At 45.3% G+C, this 27,943-nt stretch overlaps 1 protein-coding gene across 7 annotated transcripts; it reads left to right on the top strand.

The window, feature by feature from the left end:
* Positions 1-1,834: 1,834 nt before the first annotated feature.
* ABRAXAS2 (abraxas 2, BRISC complex subunit) lies at positions 1,835-20,120 on the top strand. 7 transcript variants are annotated; one of them, XR_004778803.2, is made up of 11 exons: positions 1,845-1,957; positions 2,547-2,637; positions 5,639-5,675; positions 8,220-8,286; positions 10,753-10,943; positions 11,498-11,617; positions 12,252-12,336; positions 14,393-14,507; positions 17,623-17,730; positions 17,815-18,826; positions 19,029-20,120. XR_004778803.2 is itself a non-coding variant. In XM_035547752.2 (11 exons), exons 1-11 carry the CDS (start codon positions 1,886-1,888, stop codon positions 19,031-19,033), a joined length of 1,323 nt encoding a protein of 440 aa, XP_035403645.1. In that variant the 5' UTR covers positions 1,845-1,885; the 3' UTR covers positions 19,034-20,120. The 7 variants fall into 7 exon arrangements, 6 of the variants coding, with proteins under 6 accessions (XP_035403644.1, XP_035403646.1, XP_035403645.1 ...); XM_035547752.2 differs by having other exon boundaries at positions 17,815-18,246; XM_035547751.2 differs by having other exon boundaries at positions 1,835-1,957; positions 17,815-20,120.
* Positions 20,121-27,943: the final 7,823 nt, after the last annotated feature.

Genomic DNA, 27,943 nt, shown 5'->3' with positions numbered 1-27,943 from the left:
CGGGAGCCGGGCACGAACCGCGGCCACCGGTGAAAGTCGCCAGCCGGGGACTCTTTCTTGCCTCTTCTGCCGCTTTTCAAGGCAGGCTTTCGTCCCGCTGCTGGCTCCTCATTGCCATGCTTTACCATCCTATCAAAGTGTGTGACTTAATCCCATCGATAGGTTTGTCCTCGGGAGCAGCACAGCTCCAAATGGCCCGATTGTCATCATCTTAACCCATATCGACCGCCTCAAATCAGGGCAATGTGCAAAAGGAAGACTTGTTCTATTTCTTTTGGTCCGCTGGTGGAGAGGATCTGAAGTTATGAACAGCTACGGCTGTTAATATAAACACTAGGTGTCCTAGGTGGGGAAAGGGAATCTGCTTCATCCGCGTGTTTCCAGTGTGACCATACCACGGTACTTACAGATCCATAGTAATTGCATTATTCTTATCCTGCAGCCATTACATACACTTGATAAGAATTTTATTGAGGTAACACTGATTCATGTTGCGTTGACTTTCCATGACAGCGTAACATGTAAAATATAACTGTCAAGTTCTTAATGCTGTTTTCTCCAGTGCTGATTTTTTCTGTTTTCGTTATTTATTCACAAATTTGTTTCCTTTCATCAGACTTTTTCCAAGATATCTTAATTCTGCAATCTATTTGCAACCAATACTAATCCTGACACGAGAGGCAGCCAACGGGAGTGTACACAGGCCGCCCCGCTGCCAGATGATCTGTGCTGGGAAATATCTGGGCTGGGGTGAAATCAGCAGATATTTGTGAAGCTCTAAACATCACAGGATGCTGCCAACAGGAAGCTGCTTGCAAATCAGAGGCAAAACGTTTTTCTTTGCAAAGCACAAAGAGCGTAGCATTTTCCAGAAGAATCCCGCAGGCCAAGTGAGTGAAAAACATTAGAGAGTAGAGAGTTGAATGCTGAAACTGAAAAGTCAAACTGATATGAGTGAAAAAACACAGCTCCTCTCGTTCAGTTCCTGTGCTGCTTCTTGTGTTCATGTTTTGTACCACCACACAGTCAACAGCTGCCAGGGGCACATAACTACTGCGCAAAACGGCATCCTGGCTTGTATCAGGGATGGTGCAGCCAGCAGGAGCAGGGAGGTGATCGTCCCCTATGCTCTGCTCTGGTGAGGCCGCACCTCAAGTGCTGTGTTCAGCTTTGGGCCCCTCACCACAAGAAGGACATCGAGGCCCTGGAGCGTGTCCAGAGAAGGGCTACGAAGCCGGTGAAGGGCCTGGGACACAAGTCCTGTGAGGAGCGGCTGAGGGCACTGGGGTTGTTCAGTCTGGGGAAGAGGAGGCTCAGGGGAGACCTTTTTGCTCTCTCGAACAACCAGAAAGGAAGGTGTGGGGAGCTGCGGTCGGCCTGTTCCCACAGGTAACTAGCGATAGGACTAGAGGGCATGGCCTCAAGTTGTGCCAGGGGAGGTTCAGGTTGGAAACGAGGAGACATTTCTCCTCAGAAAGAGCAGTCAGGCGTTGGGACGGGTTGCCCAGGGAGGTGGTGGCGTCACCGTCCCTGGGGGTGTTCAAGGAGGGGTTGGACGTGGTGCTTGGGGACATGGCTCAGTGGTGACATTGGTGGTAGGGGGTGCTTGGACCAGAGGATCTCGGAGGGCTTTTACAACCTGCGTAGCCCTTCTCTGGAGATGGTTTAGGGCCACGGCTTAGCGGTGGCCTCGTAGCGTTAGGAGATGGACGTGGTGACCTTAGGGACCTTTTTCCCGCCGGTTATCCCTAGGGAGGCGGTGTGTGCGCACAGAGAACTACAACTCCCAGCAGCCCCGCGCGAAGCCGCCGCCGGAATCGGGGCGGGCGGGGAGCGCTCGCGGCGCCTTGTGGGAGCGGCGGCGGCGGCGGCGGGGGTCTCCAAGATGGCGGCTTCCATCTCGGGCTACACGTTCAGCTCCGTCTGCTACTGCAGCGCCAACAGCAGCGCCGACCACGTACGTGCCCGGCACCGCCGCCCTCACCCCGCTGGCCGTGGCCGTGGCCCCGCGTCCCCGCTTGTTGCGGCCCGGTTGGGTGGGGAGGGGCCGGGCTTTGGGTTGCCCGGGGGTGGCGGCGCTCGGGGCCTGGCCCCGTCTCCTCAGGGAGGCTCCGGGAGCCCCGCGGGGGGGACCCTGCCTGCTCCTGCCCCCCCCGGGCGGTGCCGGGGGTGCCCTGCCTCGCGTCGGGCCTCGCCGTTACCCCCCCCGGTGCTGTAGGGCTGGGGCTGCAGGCAGGGCGCTCCCCTCCTTAGTTCCCGTTTCCCTCCGTAAGTCGTGTGTTCCCGAGGGAAGCTTTCAGCATAATCTGCATTTTTGGACGTGAAAACATCTTACTATTCTACCGCTTATTGCTGCGGTGCTGTGAATCAGAAAAGCAGCCCTGGTAAATCTCATCACTGGTTATACCTGCAGTTCAGCCATATATTTCAAACTATAACTTCGCTTTTAATCTTCCATGTAACGATAACAAATTTGCAATAAATTAGTATATATAGTGTTTTTTCTATTTTTAGTGCTTTTGTTTTTTTCCCCCTTGAAATTGCAGGAAGGATTTCTGCTAGGAGAGGTAAGACAAGAAGAGACCTTCAGCATTAGTGACTCGCAGATCAGCAACACTGAATTCCTACAAGTCATTGGTAAGTAACAGAACTTTTAGACCTTCTGTGAGAAGCACTATTTAGCTTTCCATTTTTCAATGCAACAATTCAGTAGGGATTACTATTTCACTTGTGAGACCACCGTAAGATTTTTCCAGTCTTTCAAAATCAGCACTGAACCGATTGCCGCACTCTTTGTTCATGGCCGAGGTGTGAGGAAAGGTAACAGTCGCTTGCTACGTAGAGGGGCTTTTTCCACGTCTCTTGTTGTGGAGAAGAGATTGTTCATTCTGAGTCACGTGAGTTTTGTAATGGAGAAACGGTTTATTGGCCCTGCAGAGAGTTTCCTGTTTGTATGGCTGCCTGCATACAGGGATGCACTTAAGGTAAATGCATCGCTTGATTTACTGATGCTGAAAGGGGCCAAACTGCTAGTGGGGAGTTTGGCTGGCTGGCTGCTAGGCGGTAGCACTGTAAGCTGTCGGGACGTTATTTGCCAAGGAATGTTTGGCAAACCATGCATTGCTAAGAAGCACGAGTGCTGTAAAGCTCACTTGTTGTGCAGAGTGAAGTGATGGTAACAGAGGACGCAAGCCCCTGATGTTAAGCGTTGTTGGTTGATGCAGATGTTTTGATACGCAAGAGAGTTAAAAGCCTGCGACAGCTTCTCTGTGACTTAGAGAGATTGGGAAGCTCCTGGAAGAAATTGCCTTTTTTATACCTGCATATAACTCGGTGCTGAAATACATCTAAATCTTTAAAAACCCAAACGCGTACGTGCTTGGCTTTGTGGGATAGATTGTAGATAACTTACCAGGGTCTTTATAAGCTTAGCTAACGCAAACATCTAGCAGTTGACTCTCAAAATGTGATTTGTAATGAACTAACGGTCTATGAAGCTAAGTCCCGTAGCACTGTACATCTGAAGGCACTTGCCACTTTTAAATAGCGGTGCTTGTGTATGCAAGAATCCTGAAGGTTACGTAGGTTCCTGTTCTGGTTATTCCTAAAGAAAAAAAGGCGGTAAATTGATTGTGCGACCTGCACTAATCTTTGAGATAAATTACGGAAAATAAGGGGATAGAATTTTTATGCGTGTATACAATGGTTGTCAAAGTATCGGATGAAGGAAAGCAGCTGAAATCTCTGTTTGGTCAGGCAAAGCTGGGTGTGACTGTTCAGCGGGATCCGACCTGGTTACTGAGGACAATGTAATACCTTAATGTCACTTTCCAGCTGCACCCTGGTCTGGTTTCAGAAACCGGGAGTCAGTAATGTTAAGAAGTCACTCTCTTTTCAGATCTTGTTCTTTTTTTTGTTACTTTTTCCTTTTGTTTTGTGAAAAAGGAAATTACCCTCTCCCCAGAGATCTTCTGGATATTTTTACTGTTTGCCAAATTCTTACTGCGGTATTTCTTGGTCAGCCTTACAAGTAGAACCAGGAGCTCAGAAGTTGAAACGAAACTGACAGGTTCGTGGCACAGTTGTCACAGATGGGTTTCAATGTTTTTATGTCTCTGTAGTCTCAAAGCTCAGTGGCCTCGTGCGTGTGGGCGTGTAGTAAGTACGCTGTCGGTATTTACGTAAAATAAGTCAATGCGTAAAGCTCAGGTTTGGATCGCTGGTTCCTCACGCATTCTGAGCAGTGGGCTCGTTGCTTCCTGTTTTTTAAAAGTCAAAGTAATAAGCCAAGGATGAAGCATATATTGTCGGTAGCTGTGGTCAGTGCGTTTGCTGGAAGGAATTGGTCTAGGCTGGAAGAATTAAATAATTTACTGGCCTTGTTTAGCAAATCACCTGCCCAGATTCCTGTGGGCAAGGATGGAAACGTGGGGCTGATACTGACTTCCTCCAGTTTGGATTGTTTAAAAGCCTGAGAGCAGCACCGCGAACTTCTTGCCGGTGGCAGCGTGGCTTCTCAGGCAGCGCGCGTGCCGCTGACGCTCAGGGCCCTGTTGTGCCGGTGGCTCAGTCTGCCGCGAGGCGGCTGTGCCGGGTCTGCCGCTCCTGGGAGCGGTGAGTTCTGGCTGCCGAGGCTGCAGTCGGAGCAGGCCGTGGCTGTCAGAAGGGCAGGCGGTGGGTCGCTCGCCGGGGAGGAGGGGCCTGAACAGGGCTGTTGCGCATCCTGATGGAGGGGCTGAAAGAGTGTCGCCGCACAGGGGCTGTTCGGCCCCGCGAATGCGGTTTCAGACAAGTTGGGGGATCAGAGTACAACAGTGGGAATGACAAACTGTGTTTGCTAAGAGGTCTGGGTGGAGGAGAACTTTAAAGAAGTACTGAAAGCCACAAAAAGGAAGCCGTGCTTGGTGTTAGGGGAACGGTATGGATTGGAGTTCTGCTCTTTTCCCTCTTCTCTGTGACTACTGACATGTTGCAACCACTGGTGCTTAAATCAGCACGTTAGCGTTTATCACTGCCTCACTAATGAAAAAATTGCAGTGACTTAAACAAAAAAGTTATAATTCTGTTATATAGCGCAGCAATGCAGCTAATCCTTTTGGAGTGGTGTTTCAGCCCTTTTCTCCTAGTGAATTCTAGTTGTCTAACCAGGTTAAATACCCCAGCATAGAAAATTTCAGTGATGCCTTCCCCCGGCCTTTTTTTTATACACTCTTTATCACAGCAGCAGTGAATATGAATGCAAGTAAAATGCAAGTAAAGTATGAATGCAAGTAAAATGTGGAAAGGTGTTTCAAAACGGAAAACAAACATGCCTTTGTGAGGAGGTTATTACTGTAAAATAATTTAAAACGTATATACCTGAGGCTAGGGTGTATCTGCGTATATCAGAGCAAGTGTGAGCCTTCCTTCCCGTGGAAGTATTTCCCTCAGTGAAATGGAAGATCAGAAGGAGCAGCTGGGTTCCTGGGCATGGTGCTGTGTCATCAAGCGTCGCTGAGCCATGAAGGGCAGCCCGGGGTCTGACACAAACGCTTGTTTGCTCAGTAACCGTGATGTGGAAGAGTTATGCAAGGTATGCCTGATGTCTCTGTATCTCGAGCAGTTGGACATATGTCTCTCTCTTTTTTTGTTGTTGCAGAAATCCATAACCACGAGCCGTGTTCAAAACTCTTTAGGTAAGCTTTTTCTGTTGTCTTCCTGTGCTGGCTGTGGAATATGTGAATATTGCTGTGAATATGTTGAACAGGTGGCAGGTATTAGCGTCTCAGATGCACCTGGCACAGTTTGCATTGTTTACTCATCTGGTGACATTACAGAAACGTGTAAATTGCAGCAGCCACGGTGGTGAGAGTATGAGTTTACCGTTCTAGTATCCCTTGCCTTACTACAAAATCTTTGTTTAGAGGGGCTGCTGAGGTGGCTGGTACAGGCTGCTTTCGTTACCTCTCCTACTTTCCCCCCCGTGCAGTGGAGGTGGATGTTAGATCAAATATCACCGATAACTAAGATGAATGGCAAAACCAATCCAAATTACTGGAGTCTTAGGCTGGCTCTGCTGAAGCCTGGTGGGTCGCAGTACACCTTGTGTGCCTTTACCCTATTAACTTGCCGGGTTAACGAGTTGTTTTGTCATTAGTGGTGCTGATTTGCGCCAAGTAATTCTAAAGCTTTCGGCTTACCAGCTCTTTTTGCCCTCTGATCTTCTGTAGTCCAGAATTAAAATTAAATATAGGCCTAATACGTTCCATTTAGCAGCTTCAGTCTATTACACGTAACTTTTCTCTATAGTCGTCATTTGTTATACAGTGATAGCTTCTAAATTGCTCTCTAGAAATCCTTTTTAGAAGGAATTCCCAATTAATCTCTTCACGTCTTTATTTAGAGCTTTCCAGCCAATTAAGAAGACGCAGTACCTTAGATACTGTGATTGACGTTAGCTACATTAGAGAGAAAAGCTGCAGTCTGTCATTTGCTATCTGATAATTACAGAGGGTACTCTTATCCCGCTGATTTATATGCTGGAGACTCTACACATCAAGATAATATCCCAGTGTCTGGGAGACTCTTTGCGATTCCCGGGGATGTTCGTGCAGCACAGAGCAAAACCGCTCACGTTCACTGTCTCGCCCCAGTCCAGAAATTGATTTTAGCAACTGAGCCGACGGAGGAAGGGGAAGAAGTTTATTTCTTGACGTGCTTTCTGCGCAAGAGCACAGCTGAATTTATTTACTGCAGAGCACAGGGGAACCTCGCAGAGTTGCTGTGACCTTTATCAGCATCAGAGCACGGCGCCAGTTTCTCTGTTCCTTTAGCTGTAGCAGGTGTGGTTTGGGGGCACTCTACCTTATCCTTTGACTCAGATGTAGCCAGCCTAGGGGGGCCTGTGGCTGCTCCGCACTGTGTTCTTGTACGTGGGAATTGCTGCCGTTCAATGTAACAGGCTTGGCTCCAGTGCTTTTTACCAAAGAGCAGAACTGAATGAGAAGTGAGGATTTTCAGAGGACTGATTTCTGGCTGTGCGGTTTTCAAATGAAGGCGTTCTGTGAACTGCTAGTTGCTCGTCCCATGAGAAAATTACTTACAAGTCGTAAAGAAAGAATTGGATATCCGCTACTTAAACGAATATGCAAACGCTGTGAGCATGAATTGAAAAGACTATGCAAATACCGCGTGTATCTCAGATGTCTAAAGAGTTGTTGTCTTAATATTCAAAATAACTTGCATCTTAAAACCAAATTTTATTTCCACCCTCATTTACCAGCCAAGTACTGAGGCCAGGATGTTTTTTTCCCCCTCACGCAAGAGCTGAGATCACAGACCTCTAAAACAGAGTGTTCTCCTGCACTGCTTTAGGTGTTAGTGATATCAGCTCTTGACAGAGACTAAGGGCTTGGCAGGTAAGTCAAGGAGGAATCTATTTTCAAATGCTTTCCCTTCTGTTACGAAGTGTGATCCATTTGAATTTATAAACCTATCTGTGTAGATAGCTTTATGAATTCTTAAAATTATTGTCCTCTAAATAACAAGTTATTAGGGCCTGGGCCTCTGTCCTGTAAGCAGAGCCGCAGGGAAAGACCACGATGCTTCTTCGTGTTCTTGCTGACCCTGGTATAATTGTTTTGGCTTCAAGGGTCTCCTCGTGAGTCTAATTGCAGGACTGGAGCTCAAGGAATTAATCTGTAGCTGCATGTGAAGTGGCCCCGGTTTCCTTTCCTCCTTGGCAGGTAGACCTCCTGTTGTCAAAGCAGGGTTTTGCAGAATGCTGGCCAAAATAAAATGACCCGGTCCATTTATGTGTGTACCCCTGGTTGTAGAGGCTGCTGGTGAGATGCTGGTCATCAAATTAATGTGCGTAATGGAAGCATTTTCAAACTAATAACTGCAGGCATATCACATTGCGTTACTGGTTGCTTAAAAGTGGTTAGAGTATTCGCACCAGCAAGTCTTACGCATCTAACTTAGGGGCTCTGCTTCTCCCTCTGGGAGCAACTGCCTCTGTCTGTTAGCTCTGTAGCCACCCTCGGCTCCAAATGCACCCAAGTTGGATGTCGAAGTGGGTGGTGTGAATACTGACCCATATCGATAAAGGTAAAACCGCAGAGGTTGATTTCTGCCGTATCGAATGCCATCTGTTTGAGAAACACTCGGGGTATAAATTATGTATAATGTGCGTGTGTAAACTGTGTGCCTACATTTCTCTTTTCCTTTTTTGGTTCAAGCTTTTATGACTATGCAGGCAAGGTTAATGAGGAGAGTTTGGACAGGATTCTTAAAGATCGAAGAAAAGTAAGTTTTCTCTCTTTTCCTCCTGTTCTAGTCATAAGAACCTATAATTAGAAAGAGTGGTTTTGAGAAAAAACAGGTAGCTAACTGGAAGAAATACTTCCTTTTACGAATCTGATGTTCTGATCCAACGCTTATCCTCTACCCAAGTTTGTGGATTTGTGGTACTTACGTTAAACTGGGGGCAGTGTCTAAATCCCCTGAAGAAATACAAAGCATTTAAGTTCAGGTATCCAAAAATGAAGGGTCAGTATTAGTCCTCTGTCTAATTTCTGAGCTAAATGTGTAGCTTAAAGATTGTGTACGCTGCTGCTGAAACCAACAAAAAATGGAGCTGCTCTGAAAATCTGTTGCGAAAAGTTCATTTCAAAAGGCTAAAAAATGTTGTAACGATAAAGGCTTGGAATGGCAATTACTGCACTGCCAGCTTTAACCTGGGAATACTGTCAGAAGGTAGCTATGCGTTGGATATTGTCGTAGCTTTATATCGTGCCTGTGTTGTTAGCACAGCTACCGTGAAGCGGATTAAATTTCACCAATTCTCTCTCAAGAGAATCAAACCTCTTTCAGCGGCTCATCCAGTTTCATACGGGCAGTGCACTGTCGTTAAAATTGTCAAATGATCACGTCAGAAGTTGTCACAGACTTAACGCCTTGAAGAGCAGAGCCGAAGGTGTGGTTCCTTACGGTGGAACGAATCCACCGGTCACCTTCTTGCTAGAGCTAGCAGAAAGCCGCCTGCTAGTTCGTGAATTTTGCTCACGAGGTCTGCTTGCTACAAGGTAGGGATGGTAAATACGATACTTTTTTTTTCTCTTTCTCCTTTTACAAAGCAGCAGCAAAGCAATGTCATTCCAGCTGGTTGTGGAACTGCATTGATGTGTCAGGCGTTGGGGATTTCTGTCCTCTACAGGTGACTCAGGTGTAACTTCCACAACCGTGGTCTGAGTAAGAGTGAATTTAGCATCACCGAATTTGCAGTCTTTATTCTCTGGTTACCTTACCAGCCTGAATCGTGGACTTCCGCGTACAGACAGGGATATTGCTGAGGAGGGATCTTCGGGGAAGCAAGTCCTAAATTTGTGCAACGCTAATCATTGCAATGATTTTTCTCATCTCTCTCTTCTACCAAATGCTCTCAGAATTAACTCTCCTGTGTATGCTTTTGTATTTATGCTTAGTACCTATGTTCTTTGTGTGCATGAATCTATATTTACAGACATATATCTTTATGCTGGTGATGGAGTAAGATTCCAGTCTCAGATCCTGAATTCTGTAACTCTGTAACTCGACTACAGACTGTTGCAGAGCATATTAAATTCTCCTTCCAGAGACGAGGCAAAAATAGTAATTTAAAAATGTCTGTCTCGCACTGGTTTTCAGCCGATTTTTTTTGTTAGGATCTACCTTGTAGGAAGACTCTGGCAAGAGCTGTTATCTGTGGTGAGAAAGCAGGCAAAACTGGGAAAAAAAAAAAAAGAAAAGAAAAAAAGAAAACTCCCAAATGTTCTGGGATTAAAGCATTATAGATTTAATGCCATTAATTGTCATAGTGCCAAAAAACAACAGGAAATAGTGCTGTCCAGGAACCGTGATGGTCTGGTGTTCCATTTTGTTAGCGAAGTAAGCACGTTTTATTACGTTCAGATTATTAAATTGTACAGACTTAACTATAAGAAGTTAAAACCAATGCTTCTTACTGTTTTTTTGTTGTTTAATTGTTTAATGCGTAGAATCTGCTCTTTTCCAACAAACGTACACAATCTTAATGCATCGTTACGTGATAGTGCCTCTTTTTGGGAGTCTTCCTAAAACAGCTTGTTAGCGATGAGTCCTTTGTCATTATTGTCTTAATTTAAATGTTTAGTTTACATTAAATAAAGGGTTTTAATACATGTTGTGTTCAAAATAATAATTGAATTAGAATGTCTTATCTGCTGTGCATATGCATCTATCTCAATTAAATACACAGTACAGCAGATTAGTCCCGTACGTCTCATGAACAGCCAAATATTTGCAAATATGTTGGCATAGCACTGGAAATGTGTCTTGCAAATCAATACAAGAGAACAGGCAGTTGAAATACTCAGGGGGAAAAAAATCTGCTGTGTTTGAAAACTGCTCAGGTCTAATATTTTGAAGATGCTCCAAGGTTTATTGCTAAAACTAAACAACTGAAGGAGAACCTGTAAAGGAAGTAGGATCCTAAATACCACTGAGGACACGAGCGTTTGTAGCACAGTAAGGCTGAGCAATTAGTAGCTGTGTGTAGCAGGATGTGTCACTTTTGGACTGTTTAATAGGTTTAAACCCCTAGTAATTCAGACAGATTTTATTGTAATAAAGCTGTTTCAAGAATTGGCTAATAAATATGATGATATAGCTCTGACAATCTTATTATCAAAAGGTAAATCTGTATCTCAATATTTTGTTGTTTTTGTTTTTGTTTCTGCTGTACTTCGATTATAGAACGTTATCGGATGGTACAGATTTAGGAGAAACACTCAGCAGCAGATGTCCTATAGAGAGCACATCATTCATAAACAGCTGACCCACATTCTTGGAGTGCCTGATCTTGTCTTCCTTCTCTTCAGCTTCATTTCCACTGCAAATAACTCCACACATGCTTTAGAATATGTGCTTTTTAGACCAAACCGAAGGTAAACAATCTCTGTATGTGAACCAATCCTTGTCTATTTTCTGCTTCTTATTGCTATTCTCTATAAACTATTTTGAAGTTGGCACTATTAAACAAGTTTTTCTGTTTATCAAGCGGTATCGTGGTGTGCAGTTGTTAGTGATGACAGCTTTCTTTTTCCCCTGCGCAAGCAATTTATAAATTTATCCTGGGGAGAGTGAATGTTCTTTTTGATCTTCAAATATTCAGACAAATATATTTTAAGAGAAATCGGGTGACAGTACCGTGTTTCTTGTAAGAGATATGAATGTTGCCTCACCAGTCTTGTCTCTGGTAGTTTGCAGGCACAATTAAAAATGGCTGTAGGTACGAAGGTAGATCCATCTCCGGGGAATTCTCTATCGTGTGTTTATTTTGAACACAACTTCTAACATTTCTCAGCTTTTGTAATACGCTTAATCCAGAAGCTTGGAAATTAGAAGAGCTGTGATCATCAAAGAGATGGAATGGTGTCAAGACTATTGTAAATAATACCTTGTAATATAACTGAGAACTCTTTCTATATTTTCTCTACAGGTATAATCAAAGGGTATCACTTGCTATTCCTAATCTAGGCAACACTAGTCAACAGGAATACAAAGTTTCTTCAGTGCCAAATACTTCTCAGAATTATGCCAAAGTTATTAAGGAACACGGGTAAGGTTTTGTCAAATTTTACCTTCTCTCCCTTCCAAAGACTGGTAAGAGTATGCATTGCAAGCAGGAAAAAACCTAGTTCTGCAGGGGAAGGAACAGTTGGTTCCTGCTGCACTTTTTCTGCTTAGAATCAAATCTTTGACAAGAACAAACGGAACTCGGTGCGCGACTCAGAAAAGCAGAGTCTGTATGGGCAGTCGGTGCTGCAGGCCTTCTGGCTGGAGGATTGTAACTTGATTTTTTTTTCAATGAATTCTCTGTGCGAGCCTGCTTTAAAACTGAAACACTGATTTGGAGTATGTGTGTTGTTTTTTTGATGGTGATCGTTGTAATTAAATGCTGTAAATGCAAAGTAGCTCTTATGACTGACAATGAAATTATACACGCTTAAGGAGTTCTGCGTAAGTTTAATCCCATTCAGATGGGGCTTTATTGTTCCAGGAGGATCCTTGGTGTCAAATACTCTGCTGTCCAGATTTTGGTTCTTGAGAGTACAGTACTTTTTTGGCAAGATAAAACAAAATACCTTTTAGAAATACAGCAATTGACTGCTTCCCAGCAACTCACGGACAGTATGAGGTAGAAACTTGTGTTGTCTTCTCTAACTAATGGTTTCTGCTTTTTTTTTTGGTAGTACTGATTTTTTTGACAAAGATGGAGTGATGAAGGACATCAGGGCTATATATCAGGTTTATAATGCACTTCAGGAAAAAGTACAGGTAACTTCCTTTACTTAATATTGGTCGGTGCGTGTGGCTTCGTTTGTTTGTCTTTTGATTAAACCAGGAGTGCAGGAGATGGAATTTTTTAGTGCTCATAAGCCATTTCTCATGAACTGTGCAAAAATGTTTGCCTTCGATGGTGGAACGTGACAGTTTCTATTCAGTACGTGCGTTTGCAGTGGCTGCAGTAAAAGTGGTTGGTGGGGATATCATGGATTCTTTCCCTTTTGCAAGTCAGTGATTTCTGGGAGATGTTAGTAATTCTTAAGGGCATGCCTTGAAGAAAAGCTTTCTCGAAGGCTGTGGGGATTTGCACAGGCTTAAAGGCCTGTGTGAGCTTCAGAACGATTCCCGTCTCTCGGTGTGTCGCACGCAGCACAGAGAGCTCCATCTGCTAGTTAAAGCTTGCGAATGCTTTGCGAAGAGCTTGAGTGAATCCTGCTCCAAACGTGGCAACGCCTCCGAGGGGGCCTCGCGTGTCACATCTCCTAAATGTCAGCTTGTCAGTTCGCAGCTTGTCTGTGCAGAGAGCAGCGTAGCTGTGCTGCCTCGGGAGCGCACCCGTCTGCTGATCGGGATGCAGTCACAGTTGATTTCCAGGCTTTCCCTTCCCGTCTGCCCTGCGGTGGTTTGTGCCTGTGCTCCAGCTTAGCCTTGCTGCTCGGCACCTAGAGCAGGGAACAACGCGGTGGTCTCAGCCCCTCGCCCTGCTTGTACAGGGCAGCCGCTGCTTCTCCGTGGAAGTTGCCCCCCTTAAGCTGCCTGCCAAGGTGGGTGGCTGGCATCCGGCAGGCAGAGTGCGTTCCTGCTGGCTCCACGAGACGCGAAGATGCCTTATTTTCAGATGTCTCTCGCGTTAGCTAATGGCATTGCTCTTCAATGCGTTTTTGCCAAAAGCACATACAGCCTTTTGTGTTCTTGCTGGTGTTTGAATCGGTATCTTGGAGAAATGGAAAATGTGACATCATCGGGGAGTTGTCTTCCTACCTGTTAGAAGTATGACCTTGTTGTGTTTTACCAGGTAAATGTTCCTCCTGTACATCGTTACAGAGCTGAAAAATTTATGTAGGAGTTTCTCAGTTGGGGAACTTTTATCTTTAAAGTGAACGTTACAGAATGTTACAGGGCTGGAAGTTACAAGTTTTTTGGTCAAGGAGCTGAGAAGCCTGTATTTGCATTATTCACCAGTTAGTTCTGTGTGTGGTGGCTTTTTTAAACTATGAACTTTAAAAATTAGATCGAGAACTGAAAGTGTAGTATTTCGATTCCATCTGTAGATGAGATCGTTAATAGTAACCTTTTGGGGAAGAAGCAGTAAATTGCTAGCGACTTACTGTTTAAGATTCATCGGTGCTTTAAGAGTTGTGTTCTTCAAAGCTGATCGTGTTTAACGATAATGACCAGTACTCATTTCCTGAGGATGTAAACAACATCTAGTATAGCGTGTTTAGTTTAAATGACAAATCCACACTGTCCAGAACTGTTCTTGAACTTACGTCTTACCAAGTTTTCATCTTCATTCCTTAACCAGTATAGGGAGATTTTGTTGAAAATTCACGGGCCCTGCTCAGTTATCAGTCAGGAGAGAACTTGGGGCAGTTTTCTTTTGAATCAACTGTTTCGGACTCTGATTCAGATTTGGCCTAGCACGACAAGCACGCACCTTCCTGCTGTGGTTTACAATCATGCCACCGTAGTATCGTTATTGTGCTAACAGTGTACTTAACAGTAACTGTAGGCTCTTTCTGAGTTCAAACTGAAAATAAAATTAAATAAATAATTGTAACTGTCTTTGGGTCTTATTATGTAATGCCTTACGGTAACGATGAATTATTTGGAGATGCTTTTCCTACCGTGCAGCAGCTGTAAATTGACAACAGCCAGTAAAGAAAATGCTTCAAGTTGAATTTTATGCTCTGAAATAGTTGATTACTGCTCTAAGTTTTGTGCTTTTAATGGCTTTTTGTCCATCGATAGCTTATTGATGTTGTTGTGGAAGTGTTTTTGCATCTGTTTTTGGAAAATCTTAGTATTTCTTCTGTTTTTCTCCTAGGCAGTTTGCATAGATGTAGAAAAAAGTGAACGCGTTGTTGAATCTTTTCAAGCTGATGTAAACAAGTTAAAAAGGCAAATCACACAAAGAAAAAATGAAAAGGAACAAAAAATAAGTAAGTTACCTTCTTTTAATTTTGTTGTTTCAGAACAAGATACTCTGAAGCCAAAACACTTTGTGGATTGTTTTGAGTTGCACACCTGATAGCTCATAGCAAAACAAAAACCACTGGGAAGGTTGTATGAGGGACCGATGTTGAATGTTACCTGAACTTTGAAAGTGTGTACCCTGCAAATATTTTTGTAGGAGTCATCCAGTGTTAGCAAACTGGAAAAAAGAGGAGAGGTGGAACTGTGGAGGAAGAACCGGAAAGTTAATTCTGGAAGTAACACAGGAAAAGATTCGTTGTAGAAAAGGAAAAGTGGAGTAAAGCCAGGAATGGAAAAAAACAAACCTGACCTCTGGAGAGATTCCTTTTGAAGTATTGCATAGAAACAGGGCACTGTGTTTACAGACCCGTACCTGTCAATGTTTTTGTGAATTTATCTTTCAAATAAATTCTTTGGTTTATTCAAGGCAACACAGGCATGATGCTCTTCTCTTTCCAGTGAGGCTCCACAGAAATTATTCTTCTGCTTTGTTTTGAACACCTATATAGCAAGTTTTGTACCGAGTTGGGTTTTAAATTTGCATGGTGCAAATAAATCCCATTAAAATCCATATTTTTATTAGTCGGCTCTGTATTAATAGTACAAGTTTTCATAGTGTGCATTTAGGACTGGTAAAGAAAGCCAGTAATAGGTGTATGTTCAGCATCTTTTTTGCTGCTCCATAATTTTCTGAATCAGTCAGGCCTGTTGAGTGAGTGTAGTGGGCTGGTGGCCACGCCGTCCCGCCTCCCTGCAAATTGCCTATGGCTTCAGGACACTTTTGGTTAGCAGTAAATGGGTTTTGTGAACAGCCCTGACATTTCCAAGGAGACATTGCCAATCTAATTTAATTTGTGAGTGTAAGGGAAGACTGAAAGTAGGGGGTAGAAAATAGGCAAATGGGAAATAATGTTTAAAAATAAATCCGTAAGTAAATTATGTATTTTCGCAAACCTTACCTCTGTCTTTCCATGTTTTGAAATGATAAGAAAATGAAATTTTGTATTTTTAGCTACAACGTGTTTTTTACTGGTTGTGAATCCCGTTAAGTAAAGCTGTGGCTGAGGCTGACAGATCACTTCACTGGTTAATAACCCAAACCGTGCAATAGGGCACTCTGTTGCTCCGATCGGATGGTTTTTTCCTCCAGGCAGTGAGGTACAGTTACCAAATGAGTATTTTACATCGAGGTTTAATCTGTCACACCCCTTCTCTGACTTCTTCCTTCCCCGAACCTCAAAGGTAAAGAGCTGAGCGCGGGTTAGAGACCATCGGAAGGGTGTAAGCAGCGGGAGTCCTGAGTCACTCTTGCTTCCTGCCTGGCTGTAGATGAAGCAAGCAGAGAACTGCTGCTACGCGAGCTAGCAAGAAGCAGAGACGGGTATTCAGTGCGGCTGGAGCTGATCCCAGCCCATATGGCAGGAGACGGGGGTGGAGGAGGAAGAGCAGTCGGTGCTAGCCCCTGGGTACTACCAGCGAGATGGGAAATGCTGGACTGGAAACGTGTGCCAGAGCAGAATATCATGTGAGAGGGCTGAAACAAGAAAACACGCAGCTTGGATCTCTAATATTTTTAGATGCAAGTTGCTAAATAGCGAAGCCAGCCTTCTGTTCTCTCGCTTTCTCAATATTGGGTGAATTTCCTTGTTTTTAGTGAGTGAGTTGTTCCAATTAATCACTCTCAGAGCTGGAGGAAGGGGGAATATTTGATTCAAATTCCTGTGGTAGTGTTGTGTGAAAGCCTGTTGTTATTTTTTTTGGTTAATGGGTTTTGTCTCTAACACTGGAGCATTAAACTTGGTTGAGTCTTTATTTGGCAGATCACCAGAATTAGTTTGTCAGTGTTCTAGGGGGCGGTTCGTTGTACACTTGAGGGGAGTATGCCCTTCTAGTTAGTCAAGAGAGATCTCGGCCTGATTAAGGGAACTATTCAGCTTTGATTTTTGCTTTTTTCTAGAAGTGCGGTGGATGGTGAGTAGAACAGACAGCATTTTGTCTGTCACCTGGCTGCAAGGCAGCCTTAAATATTCCGGTGTCCATTCTGACAGATTCTTGGAGGCTAATAACTGGTTAAACACCAATCAAAACCTGAAGTCTATCCCAGTGCCTAACAAGTCTTACTGCAAGGAAGTTTTTCCTCATGTCTAATGTACAATTACCTTAACTACTAACTTAAACTGCTTTCTCATTATCTCTCCATGGTACCCTCTTATGTATATTTGAAGGCTTAAGCAGTTTCCTCAGTCTCTTCTAATTATCCAAGTTATTTCAGTCCTTCCTCTTAGGTTTGGTATCCAGACCACTAAAAACTCCCTTTTTTGGTGGGGTTTCTCCACTTGTTCCATGTTTCTCAACGTGCAGTGTCTAAAATTAGATGCAGTGTACCAATCGTAGTCTTCACCATTACAGTAGGTACTAAAATAGTATTTACCTGGATCTCAACAGCTGGGCACATGTAATGCACGTTGATATTTGTAGTTTATGTAAATAAATCAAGGGTAAACCTCGGTTTCTGTTCTGCAGGACGCATCTGCTCCTCATTCTGCAGTCCGTGCAGTCCATCGTTCCTATGCAGGTCATCTTAAAATTACTTTGCAAACCATCTCGTGTTAAGATCGTTTTGAAATTCCTGTCCTGATGCTGTTACGCTCGCAGCCATTACTAGCACAGTGCCACCTATAACTTTAATAAGTGTGTGCTGACTAAACCCCATCGTTTAGGTTGTAATGCAGGTACAGCTCCAGCGCAGAGCTGTGGGGGCTCCATCTTCCTGCACCTTCCCAGTGTGGCTGTTAACCATTGTAGTTGTTCTTTGAGCAGCTTTTCAGCTTTTTTTTAATCCCCCTGCTGCTTATGTTACTCTCGGTTCACTATGAAACGTTGAGGCACTGTGAAATCCTTACAGGCGGGACGTGTCTGCGGCTTTTGGCATTGCTTTGTCTGTTAAAATAACGTGAGCGGGAGGGAGACCCTGCCCTTAGCGGACAAGGCTATTGGTAGCAGCTGTCTAACTGTGCCGTTACTTAAATAAGTCAGAGAACATGGGCGTGGTGGGTTTGCCTGTTGTGTGGCTCTTCACAGGGACCAGAAGTCAGCGACTGGATCCAGCTTCGCCAGGTGCAGGGAACAGCGCCCCTCACCAGGGCTACAGCAGTGCCAGAGCCCTGGCTGGGGATCCCTGTGCTAGGGGTATGGAATTTAGATCAAATACAGGTTACTTTGCAACATACTTTATGGAAGCATTAAGTACACCGATTTTCTTTCCTTTTATAGGACTGCAGCAAGCAATTTTAAGCAGGCAAATGCCAACAGATAACCTGGAACCCATGTTTGTTCCGCGAATGTCCTACACTGGATTCGCTGTGGAAGGCTGCACGCTGGAAGATTCAGATGTCTCCGATCCTCCCCCGCCGTATTCCGATTTCAGCGCGACCACTCAAGAAAGTACTGTCGGTCACGGTCTCCTAGAAAGCAATGCTTTCATGCCCCGGCCTCAAGCAGTAGGTTCTTCCAGTTACGTTTCGACAAACGCAGGATTGAAATATTCGGGTAACGGAGCATCCACGCCATCTTCCCAAAGAGCGGTTGGTGACAATGTTGACGAGTCAGAAGACAGTGATTACGAAAACTTGCTCGAACCCACGGAGTCGTCTGACAGCGAATACTCACAGACGAGGGATTCCCGACCTTCAGCACACCCTGACGGTGATTCCAGGAACACTCAAACTTCTCAGATTTGATAGGGGGGAAAAAATCAACATGACACTGTTCTTTTTTTCATAATCGTTACAGAGATTTTGGGGATTTAACCTGGAGGAAATGAACTACACAGGATTACTGTGCACGCGATGTAGAAGACTTGCACTAGAGGGTTTATTCACCTTGTGATACATTTTGCAAGTTTTATAACGAAATCATTAGGATAATCAAGTTGTACTAATACTGATGAGGTTCATGGATGTACCGGTAAATTTAGGCAAAATGAAATTTATAGAAATCTTGTAGCTTTCGTTGCCGTATTTTCTTTAAGACAATAAATTGGGTTGTAGTAACTAAGCACAGTTAGTCTACAGATAATGTTCTCAGATCAAAACTTACCTCTTGCACTATCATGCCTTGAATTTTAATTTTTGAAAGGGAAAAATATATCAGCCGCCTTCAAAATAGCTTTCTCTGGTAAGCCAAATTGGCCTTTGCGAGCAAAGAAATGTTGCTAATTCTGAGGAGCCTGACGGAAACAGATGTGGTCTACCTTCTATCGGCATGCTCTTTCAACAGAGAAGGGGTTTGTTTCAACTTTTCTACTAGCAGAATGCGTGTATCACTTAAAATGACGGTTGCCTTTCCTTCTGTAAAGGGTGTTGGGGGGGGTGGGATGACCGCTAAAATCATCCAAACGAATGTCATAAATATTATTCTGGTTTTGCTGGGTTTACAATGACTTTATGCCACGCTAGCCTCATTCATTGTCTCGTTTGTTATTTTAGTGTGAATGCAAAGTGCACGCACAGGAGTAAATGACTGACGGAAGCAGTGAATTCCGCCGTGATTGGACTTTGGAGTCTGCAAATTGCAAACATCAGAAACTGCTTCTTGCATTTTACTTGCATCTGAATATTGGATTTACACTTCTGTATGAGTTATTTTATGTAATAAATAGGGGACGGGGTAGGAGAAGATTGTTTGGAGAGTCCCCTGGGTTTATTACCTCTTTTCTCTGGATGGAATGTGTAAATGATTATTTTAATTTGAATTACAGCGCTCATCCGAAAATTGCCATTTGGGATACATGAAGTGTGGTATATTTAGAGAATTTCATGTTTGGATGCACTTATTTTTTTATTTAATTACTGCTTGTATACTAACATTGCCCAAAATATGTGAAATGGTGCCACTAAAAGGTTTGTATTATTGGACTTTTATCCCTGATCTGTAAATGAGAAAATACACAGTTTAAGATGAGGATATCTTAAGCGTTTTTCACTTTTAGGTGTGAATAACCACTTTGGTTTCTACCCAGAAGAACAAAGCAGTTGCTTGAAAGCTTAAATGTATCAGATTTGGAAAGGACTCAGATTTCAGCCTGCATTGTATACGTAGGCAAAGGTCTGTTCATCAGCCTCTCTTTACCTGTACTAAATTAAGCAAAATGGCTTTGGAAGAAGGAAGTGTTAAAATTGCCTCTCTTCTATCGAGTGTTTCCACCTTTAAACATCTCGTGGTCTGCTTTAACTATTTTACATTATTCTCGTTAGCCTTAAACTGTTGCATTTTGTCTTTGAGTGTTGCAATCCGTTTAACGGAGAACTTGTTCTGGTTTTACCGCTGGCTATCTGCAAGCACCTGTGTGTAGTCCAGGTGTTCTAGACGTGTGTGTGTGTCAAAATCAGAAATGACAAGATGGCAACTACAGTTTTATTTTTATTCTGCACAGAAACCTGCAAAATGTACATCTCTGACAAAGCAGTTAAATGTGACAATAAAATCTTATTTAATCCTGTAATTTATATTTTAATATTTGTCAGGCTCTATGTCGATGAAATAATTCACCAGAATACAGAAAAAGAGCTTGAAATGGATGACTTGTTCAATCTCGTTCGTCTGTTTGCAGAGGGGGGGTTGACTGAAGGGAGAAGAGGTTGCGCTGTCACATTCACGGGATTACGTTGGTACGAAGATTGGGTTTTGGAATCTCTTAATAACAAAAAATGTCTGTTCTGCATGCTCTTACGTGTAACACGTAGGTGTTTGGAGGTGAAATGAGTGGGAAATCGTGCTGGCTCTCAGGCTAGCACATATCTGCAGGTATTTACCTTACTGTAACTGCTTCTAAGAACAAAGGGAGATTATTTTTTTTAATTCAGCTAATATTCTGGTAAAAATACACGTGAACTGACTTTGCAGTTTTTATTACGGTGCTGTTTAAAAATAATGGTGTTGGGCTGTGATCCATCAGAAGGCAATAGGGAGTAGCTTTAATCACCAAGGAGAACTACAGAAAGACGTGTAGCGATGTCCGTTCGCTAACAGCATCCAAGCAAAGCTACTGAAAGCTGCTGTCTCTGCTTCTTATTTCAAAGTCCTGTAGCTTATTTGGCACAATGAAATGTCTTCTGTTCTGTTCTTGTGAGAAACCTCGAATGACCATTTATTTTATTTCCAAATTTATCTCTAATTTTTTTTTCCTGATCGTTTGTAGCTAGAACAGGAGCGTACAATATGGAAGCCCTCGATAATTTAGGATGATTGCATATGCTTTTAGTGGAAAGCATCACCAAATATTTCTGAAATCAGCTGGGATTGAAGTATGGAAGCCTCCAGCTCCTGTCTTTGCTTATAGAGTTGTGCATGTCGGCAGAAAGAAGTGTGAGCAGCCTTAATTTTGGCATACTTGTGACTGCGGGTTCTGAGCTGTTCTTGTCGAGTGTCTCCTGACTGCATCGCAGAGGTGCCCGTTCACCGGGGATGTTTTGCTGCCTCTGACGTGTCCCGAGTTAAAATTGAATGGGAAGCCGTCACTCCAGGTAGTAGCAAAACTATAAATGAGCAAACCTGATCGCTCGTCCTATTTACTGGGAAGATGCTTAACATTGTACCGAAGGTAACAGGCAGTACCACGTAGGTACGGGATAACGCTGAACGGGCTGTAGGGCGGTGGCAGCCTCGCTCTGCGGCTCCTTGGAGGGGGATCCTCCCCTGGCTTTCTCTTAGGGTGTGCAATTATTGTTGCGCTCACATGTTTCTGTATCACGTGCACTTAGCCTTGCCTTTCCAAATGATGCATGTGTGGGTGTATGTGTATGTACATATGCCTTTATAAGCTATCAAAGCATGCGGGATTGATTTGGGAAGAAAACAGAAGCTTAATTACAGAGTTTTGTTAGTAAATTGCGAAGCGCTTGGGCATCAGTCCCAGCGTGCAGCTCGAGCAGGCTGTGACCCTAACGCAGCCTTGCTTCAAGTTGTGTTTGTCGCCTCGAACAGCACCTGAGGAGTTCTCGCCTGCGTCACGTTTCACACCTCCCCTAGCAAAGGCTGAGGGTTTCCTCAGGTTGTTTACTTGTTTCTTACTCCTCTCTTGCTGATCTGTAAATAACTAATCCCTCAGTAGCTTCTGATCTGCAGTTGCTAATCTGAAGAAAAAAGAAAAAGGCTGCCTTGCTGTGAGCAAGAATCCCTGGGGATGCCTCGTTGAGGACGGCTTGCGTTGTTCCTGCTTCTGGGAGCCGAGAGGTGCTCTTTGTCCCGGGGGAATAGTGCCAGCTTCAGGCAACGCGGGGGCAGTCCCAGTCCGGGGGTGGCTACAGCAGGCGAAAATCGGTTGTTTTGGCAAATTTGGCAAATTTTGGCAAATATGCAAGGCCTTTCACTGCCCTCGCTCTTGTACAGTTGGTTTCAGATGAAATAGCTGAGGGTTTTTTGTTTTTTTTTTTCACTAAGGCGCTACACTTTCCCGTAAATCTGGGAATAATTTTACCTTAGTTATGCCCAAAGCCGGGAAGCGCCTCACAATTCCCTTCAGAGACCAAAGACCACCGTAGGAATGGCGTGGGAGATGGCAGGCTCTTGGTGAGACCTCAGAGCAGTGGGGATAAGGTGGGCAGCCAACCCTGACCGCCTGCTGAGCAGGACCGCGGCCCCCACGCTGCACCCGGCAGTAAACCACCCACCTGCTCCTCACAAGCTTTTATTTCGGACCGGAGTCCAGCAGGTAATAAACCCCTGCCCCATCGGTTTGTCTGAGACCGCACGGCTCTGCAGCACCCGTCTGCTAGCTGCCGCTCCTGGGAAGGCTTCGGTGTGCAGAAAGATTAATTCTTTGCTGACTTGGAGCGTGTTCAGTGTCCCAGGACAATTTATGGGCACTCGGAAGGCTTGGACGCGTGCCCGAGGCAGGGGAGCTGCATGCTAACGTGATAACGAGTGTGAGATAACATGGAAAAGTTACTTTAATTCAGATCAGAAGCAGAAGACAGTCGCGCAACTGTAGTATCACAGCTGCGAAATGGGAATTGTCTCCTCCACACGCAGGTGAGATTATTTAGAGAGAACTTGGAAAGTGCCCGTCCTTGGCACCACGTCAGCAGGGAAGACCTCCGGCTCTTCTCATCTCAGCTCCCGTCTCTAACTTCCAGGCGCGACGTGCTAAATCCCCAAACAGCAGATCAGGAGATAATCTGACTGCTGGGAAGCCGCTGCTTTGCGAGCAACGCAGCTTCACGCCCCGCAGCCAGAGGTTTCTGAAACTCTTCCTTGGCCTGTGTCCACGCAGCAGCAGCCTGGGTCCCCCCGGGGTGGTGACAACCAGTGGCAGGGTGATGGACCCACCTCCTGCGCCCTCACGGCCCTCCTGCTCCTAATCCTGCCCGAGAAGCATGACGACCCGATGACCGGAGCGAGGGAAGTGCCAGTCATCCTCATAAACAGCTAATCCGGGCGCTCGGCTGGGATTAAGGGCATTATTTTAGCAGCAGGTTTGTCGCCAACTCCCGCGCCGCGTCGCTCGCGTGGTGCTCAGCAGGGGCGCAGGGGCTGCTGCATCGCACAGCGCTCTGCCGTTTGGCATTGCTAATTGCACTGCTTCCTTCCCTCACCACTAGGTAATGTCTTTTGTCCTCTAGTTCTGAAGACTCTGCTATTTTATTTTTTATTTTTTATTTTTAATTTTTACCTTTTTTCTCAGCCTCACCAAGGTGACGGGAGCTGGTCCCCGCCTGCTCCGGTGCTCCCGTGCATCCCGCTGGGCTTTGTGGCTCTTCCTGGGCACTTGTTGTAATTAAATTCCACTTTCCCATTCCACACCCATGTGAGTTGTTGGCTTTGGTGCACTAAGGGGGTTGTAACCCATCAGGACCAACAACTGTGCCTTTTCCTGGGAGATAAATTGGGCACGCTGACCAACACGTGAAGCCCAGCGCTGCTGTTCCTGTCTTTAACAGCTCTTGCACAGGTTGCTAGCAGGAAAAGTTTGCTCGCATCCTGCTGAGCTGATGATTTTGGACTAAAATCCTGAATTTAAGCTCTTGTATCCAAATTCAAGCTCTGTCTGTTGACCCCATCTCCAGAAATGCCCCATGCCTTGGTGCTGGAAGGCTTGGTAAGCGTGCAGGTCCTCCTGCTCAGTGCACTTTAGCAGGGATTCAGTGAGCGTTGCATCGAAAAATCACTCGGTAACTGTCTGTAGGGAGGAGCAGAGCTTGTCCTCTCTGCGCAAGAGACTTTATTGTCCCTTCACCCTTGTTTTGTTCGACCGGTCCTTTCTTTGAGGAGCTTAAGGTCTGTCCTTCTTTATGGGGTGTTGAATTGGACTGGCCCTTACTCCCTATTATAATGCATCTAATAAATTTGGGGCTTTCGGTTTCAATCCTAACACGAAATGTAATGGGATGGGGGCAGTAAGAATAAGAGGATCGACTTGCAGGTTATTTCGCAGTTATGCTGCAGCCCCCTGCGCCCCAGACAGATCCCATGTGGGTTGGCTGCTCAGATCACAAATGGGTCCGGTACAGCCCCAGTGCAGTTCAAGGGAAAACCCAAACGAGCTGCCAAATCAAACCACGTGTGTTTTTCAAGCTTAACATAATCCTTTCTTAAGCTTTATTAATGTCAGGTTAAATTGAAGCCTATCTGTTTATTTTCTCTTAAGCTTTATTCCTTGCTTTTTTGAGAAAGTCCTTTTTTATTTTTATTTTTGTTTTTATTTTTTTTTAGGACTTGCAGGTACCTTGATCCCCTTTTAGAAAGGAGCAAATCTCAGAGTTTTGCAACCTATATTTTTGAATTACCCATAAAAAAAAAAAAAAATGAATCTCCATCCCCCCCTTTTCATCTAAAATACTTTTGTAATTTGATTTTAAATTTAAGCACGTGAGCTTCAGGTAACAAAACCCAGCCAGACCAGACGGAAAGGACCATGTCGTGTGTCATTCAGAGAGGCCTCCTGCCTGCAGAGACGCTTTTTGCTGCTGTCGGGTGCCCCTCTGGCAGACAGCTTTAGCAGCGGACACTCTGCCTTTTTGGACATAAATGCACTTCCATAAAGCAGCTGCCGGTGTGGCAGCTGAGCCTTCAGGGATGTAAAGATGTGGCCTTATCCACCACGGAGGAGCTCAGGAGGATGCTGGTGAGCAAAACTGAAAATTGAAAGGTCTGGTGTTTGATGGAAACTCTGAGGTTTCAGTGGCGGCAGCAATGGCTTTCCTTTTTTTTTTTTTTTCTTCTGAAAACTCTCATTTGTGTGCAGTCTCTTCTAGCCCCACATAGCCTGATGTGAACCTGATCCTAAACTGCTTGTGATTATTACTGATTTCTTTCTGGAATGATTTTGTAGAGAACTGAAGGGTGCCTGATATTTTTGCAGGACGCAGATGCAGTTGTGTGAGGACTGAGGTCCCCCAGCTGTCCCCAGAGCCACCTTTGTCCACCAGCACCCCACTCCTCAAGGACGTGCTGCCAGGGTGCATACAGAGATTTCTTCTTCCTGCTTTTGTCTCAGGTGAAGGAGAGGATCTGTTGGCTGGGTCTCACAGTGCAGAAACCCACCTGGTGTGCAAGAAAAGGCAGATTTTCTTTTTTTAACCTCTCAGCCCTGCTCCTGGGCTGTGAGCCACCCAGGCCAGCTCTTAAACACTGCATCCGTGTATGTGGTGTTTCTTAGGGCAGGAGCCTTAAGGTGGGATTGTCAAATACCGTGGAGAGGATGTTCCTGATGGCAAGGACACTCCTGCAATGCCAGAACCCAGACATTTAAAAGAAATAGAGCCCTTTCAATAAAACGCCTCCTGCAGGACTTCTGACCACACGATGTGGAAGCGGAGCAGGCCCTGACTTCCTGAGAGACTTGTTCTCAGCTCTTCCTGGTGGGTGATCACGGCGTTTGCCAGAATGTAATTTTTTAAAAAATCTCTTTTTTGACTGCATACAGCAATGCTCACCTCCATAAATAAAATAAAATAAATAAATAAATACAGCATGCTTTCATTTCAAAAGCCCCCCAAGGGAGCTTTCCAAGCGTGTGAGGAGGCCTCCAGGCCCTGCTGCAGCTCGCAGCCCATCCCGGTGGTGGGGGTCACCCAGCCAAGCCCCTGAGAAGGGCAGCAGTGGCTGCAGGTCCCTGCAGCAACTCCTCTGAGCTTCTGCCCCATTTGGGGCAGTAAAGCATCCTAAAAATAACAAAGCTCTGAGTCCAGGACCAGCCCCAGGCCACCACGCAGCCTGGTTTTGCTCGTGGGCCTCTGCTGAGTTTTGCCCTCCCGGAGGCAGCCGTGGCGTCCCGGGGACTTGTCAGGATGGCGAGGGCACGAGGAGCGGCGAGGGCAGCCTGAGGGGTGCCCACGTCTGGCGAGGCAGCAAAATTACCTCGCTGGCAAGCCTGAGGCTCACCCTGTGCCCCCACACACCCTGCCAAGGTTGCCCGGGGAAGGGGTGCTTGCAGAAATCCTGGCCGGCCTCGTACCACCCCAGACGAGTGTTTTCGTTCTGCTGAGGGCAGAGCAGCCTGTCGGAGCAGGGCTGTCGTCTCAGGGTCTGCTTGAGGAAAGCCCCAAGTCACGAGCTGCGTCCTACAGCATGGCCTCAGCGGGACGGCCTGCGTGCCCGAGCGGTGCCAGGGCCTCTGTTTGGGAGTCAGCCACGGGGGGCTGAAAATAGCCTGCGTGCTTCCAACCTGCGATGAGGGCCTCTAATGGCCTTGAGGAGCGCCTGTCACCTTGGGTGACCCCCCCCCAGGCCCCGCTGGTGGCTGCAGATCTCGAGCCATCTCCCCGAACGAAGGTTTCAAAGAGCTTTTTTCCAGAACAAAACCCATGCCAACCTCTGCTACGACAGCAGGCCGACGTGCTCACGGAGCATGAAGCGATACGGTGGTGAGGGGATGGTGTTTTTCAGTGTGTTTAGGGCCGTGAAACAAGAAAATTCACAAAAAGCAGCCTCCCCACCACGTCCTGGGAGCCTTTCAGCTACAGGCCCCACAGACTCGTGCTAACCAACAAGAATTCATGCATTCAAAACCTGAATTTTCTCCAAGCCCATGGGACTGTACTTTTTTTTTTTTTTTTTTCCCAACAACCACAGATTTTGGTTTTGAATTGGAACACTCTGAGGGTTTTCCATTTGTTCCTATTCACAAATCGCTGCGATTTTATCGACTGGACTCGAGGGTAGAAGATCGTGGCAGCAAATCAGGTTGGCAGCCAACTCGGGGCTCTCTGGCAGCTCTTGGAGGTTTTACATCCAAGAAGGTGGCTGACCCTCCTGTTTAACTCTGTGGTTTTTTTTGACTAACGAGTGATCTGGTGTGGGCTCGGAGCTGCTGAACTTATTCTGGCACGTCTTGAGCAGGGAGGTGGGCTTTGGTGTGTGACCAGCTGCTGATGCCACGCGTTTGTAGGACTTTGGGCCTATGTAATTACATTAATGGGTAAGTTCTCTAGATGGGACCGATCTCTGGGTATAGCATTTAGGTTTTTATCTGTCTTCAGAGTGGCGTGTCAGCACGCGTTATGGCTGGGTGGGAAGGGAGAAGAACGTCCTGCTGAGGGGGAGATGTGCGGATCTGCAGCCTTCGGCGTTTCAAATGGTTTGCACGGCTCCTCGGGGGAGGCTTCTGGGTGTGCTCAGGGACATCAGTCACTCTCACCACTGAGACAGACGTGGGTCACAGCTGAAACACGCTCCACTTTGGTTTATCACCGCAGTGATAATCCAAAACTTGGCTTTGCAAGACAGTTTTAGACTTGGATAAGCAAAGGTGGTCTCAAGAGTCAACCAGGAGAGCCCTTCTCAAAGCTTCCATCATCATCACAGACTGTCTCAAAAGGGGCAGACTGAGCAGATCTTCAGGGATCTTGTCTGTTTATGTAACCCCATTTTTAATCCTCTGGCTTCTGTTTGTAGGTTTACCTTTTCCTTTTGTCCTTTAAAAAGAAATCCTATGGAAAGAATGGGGGAGCTTCTTTGACACACAGACCAGCAGCAATCACCAAGACTGCATTTTGGCAGGATACCACCAAGTGAAAGGGAAGACACAGAACCTCAAGTGCCATCTAGAATAATAAATAAATAAATAAATAAATAATGTTTTTTGAATGTCCAACAGTGACAAATCCCAGCCACATTCGTAAGTTCACTAGATAAAAGAGTTCACAAACACACCATGATTATCTCCTGGAGGTGGTTAATGGTGGCCCAGCACCACCAGTGACGTGACAGAAGGTGCCAGTCTGCCTGACAGCTTTTTTTTCCTTTTCCCTTTTTTTTTTTTTTTTTTTGGTAATGATCATTTTTGAATACCTTGAATAATTCTCAGCTGCAACTGCACAGTCATTGTGGGGGGGAATTATAATCAAAATGTCTCTGATGTGAACACTCTGTGCTTTTCCCTTTTCCAGAAATACTTCCACAG

This window comes from Cygnus atratus, chromosome 7 (genome assembly GCF_013377495.2).
Source record: "Cygnus atratus isolate AKBS03 ecotype Queensland, Australia chromosome 7, CAtr_DNAZoo_HiC_assembly, whole genome shotgun sequence".
Classification (NCBI taxonomy): Eukaryota; Metazoa; Chordata; class Aves; order Anseriformes; family Anatidae; genus Cygnus; species Cygnus atratus.
Note: the sequence above shows the minus strand (reverse complement) of the source record. Positions and strands in the feature narration are given on the sequence as shown.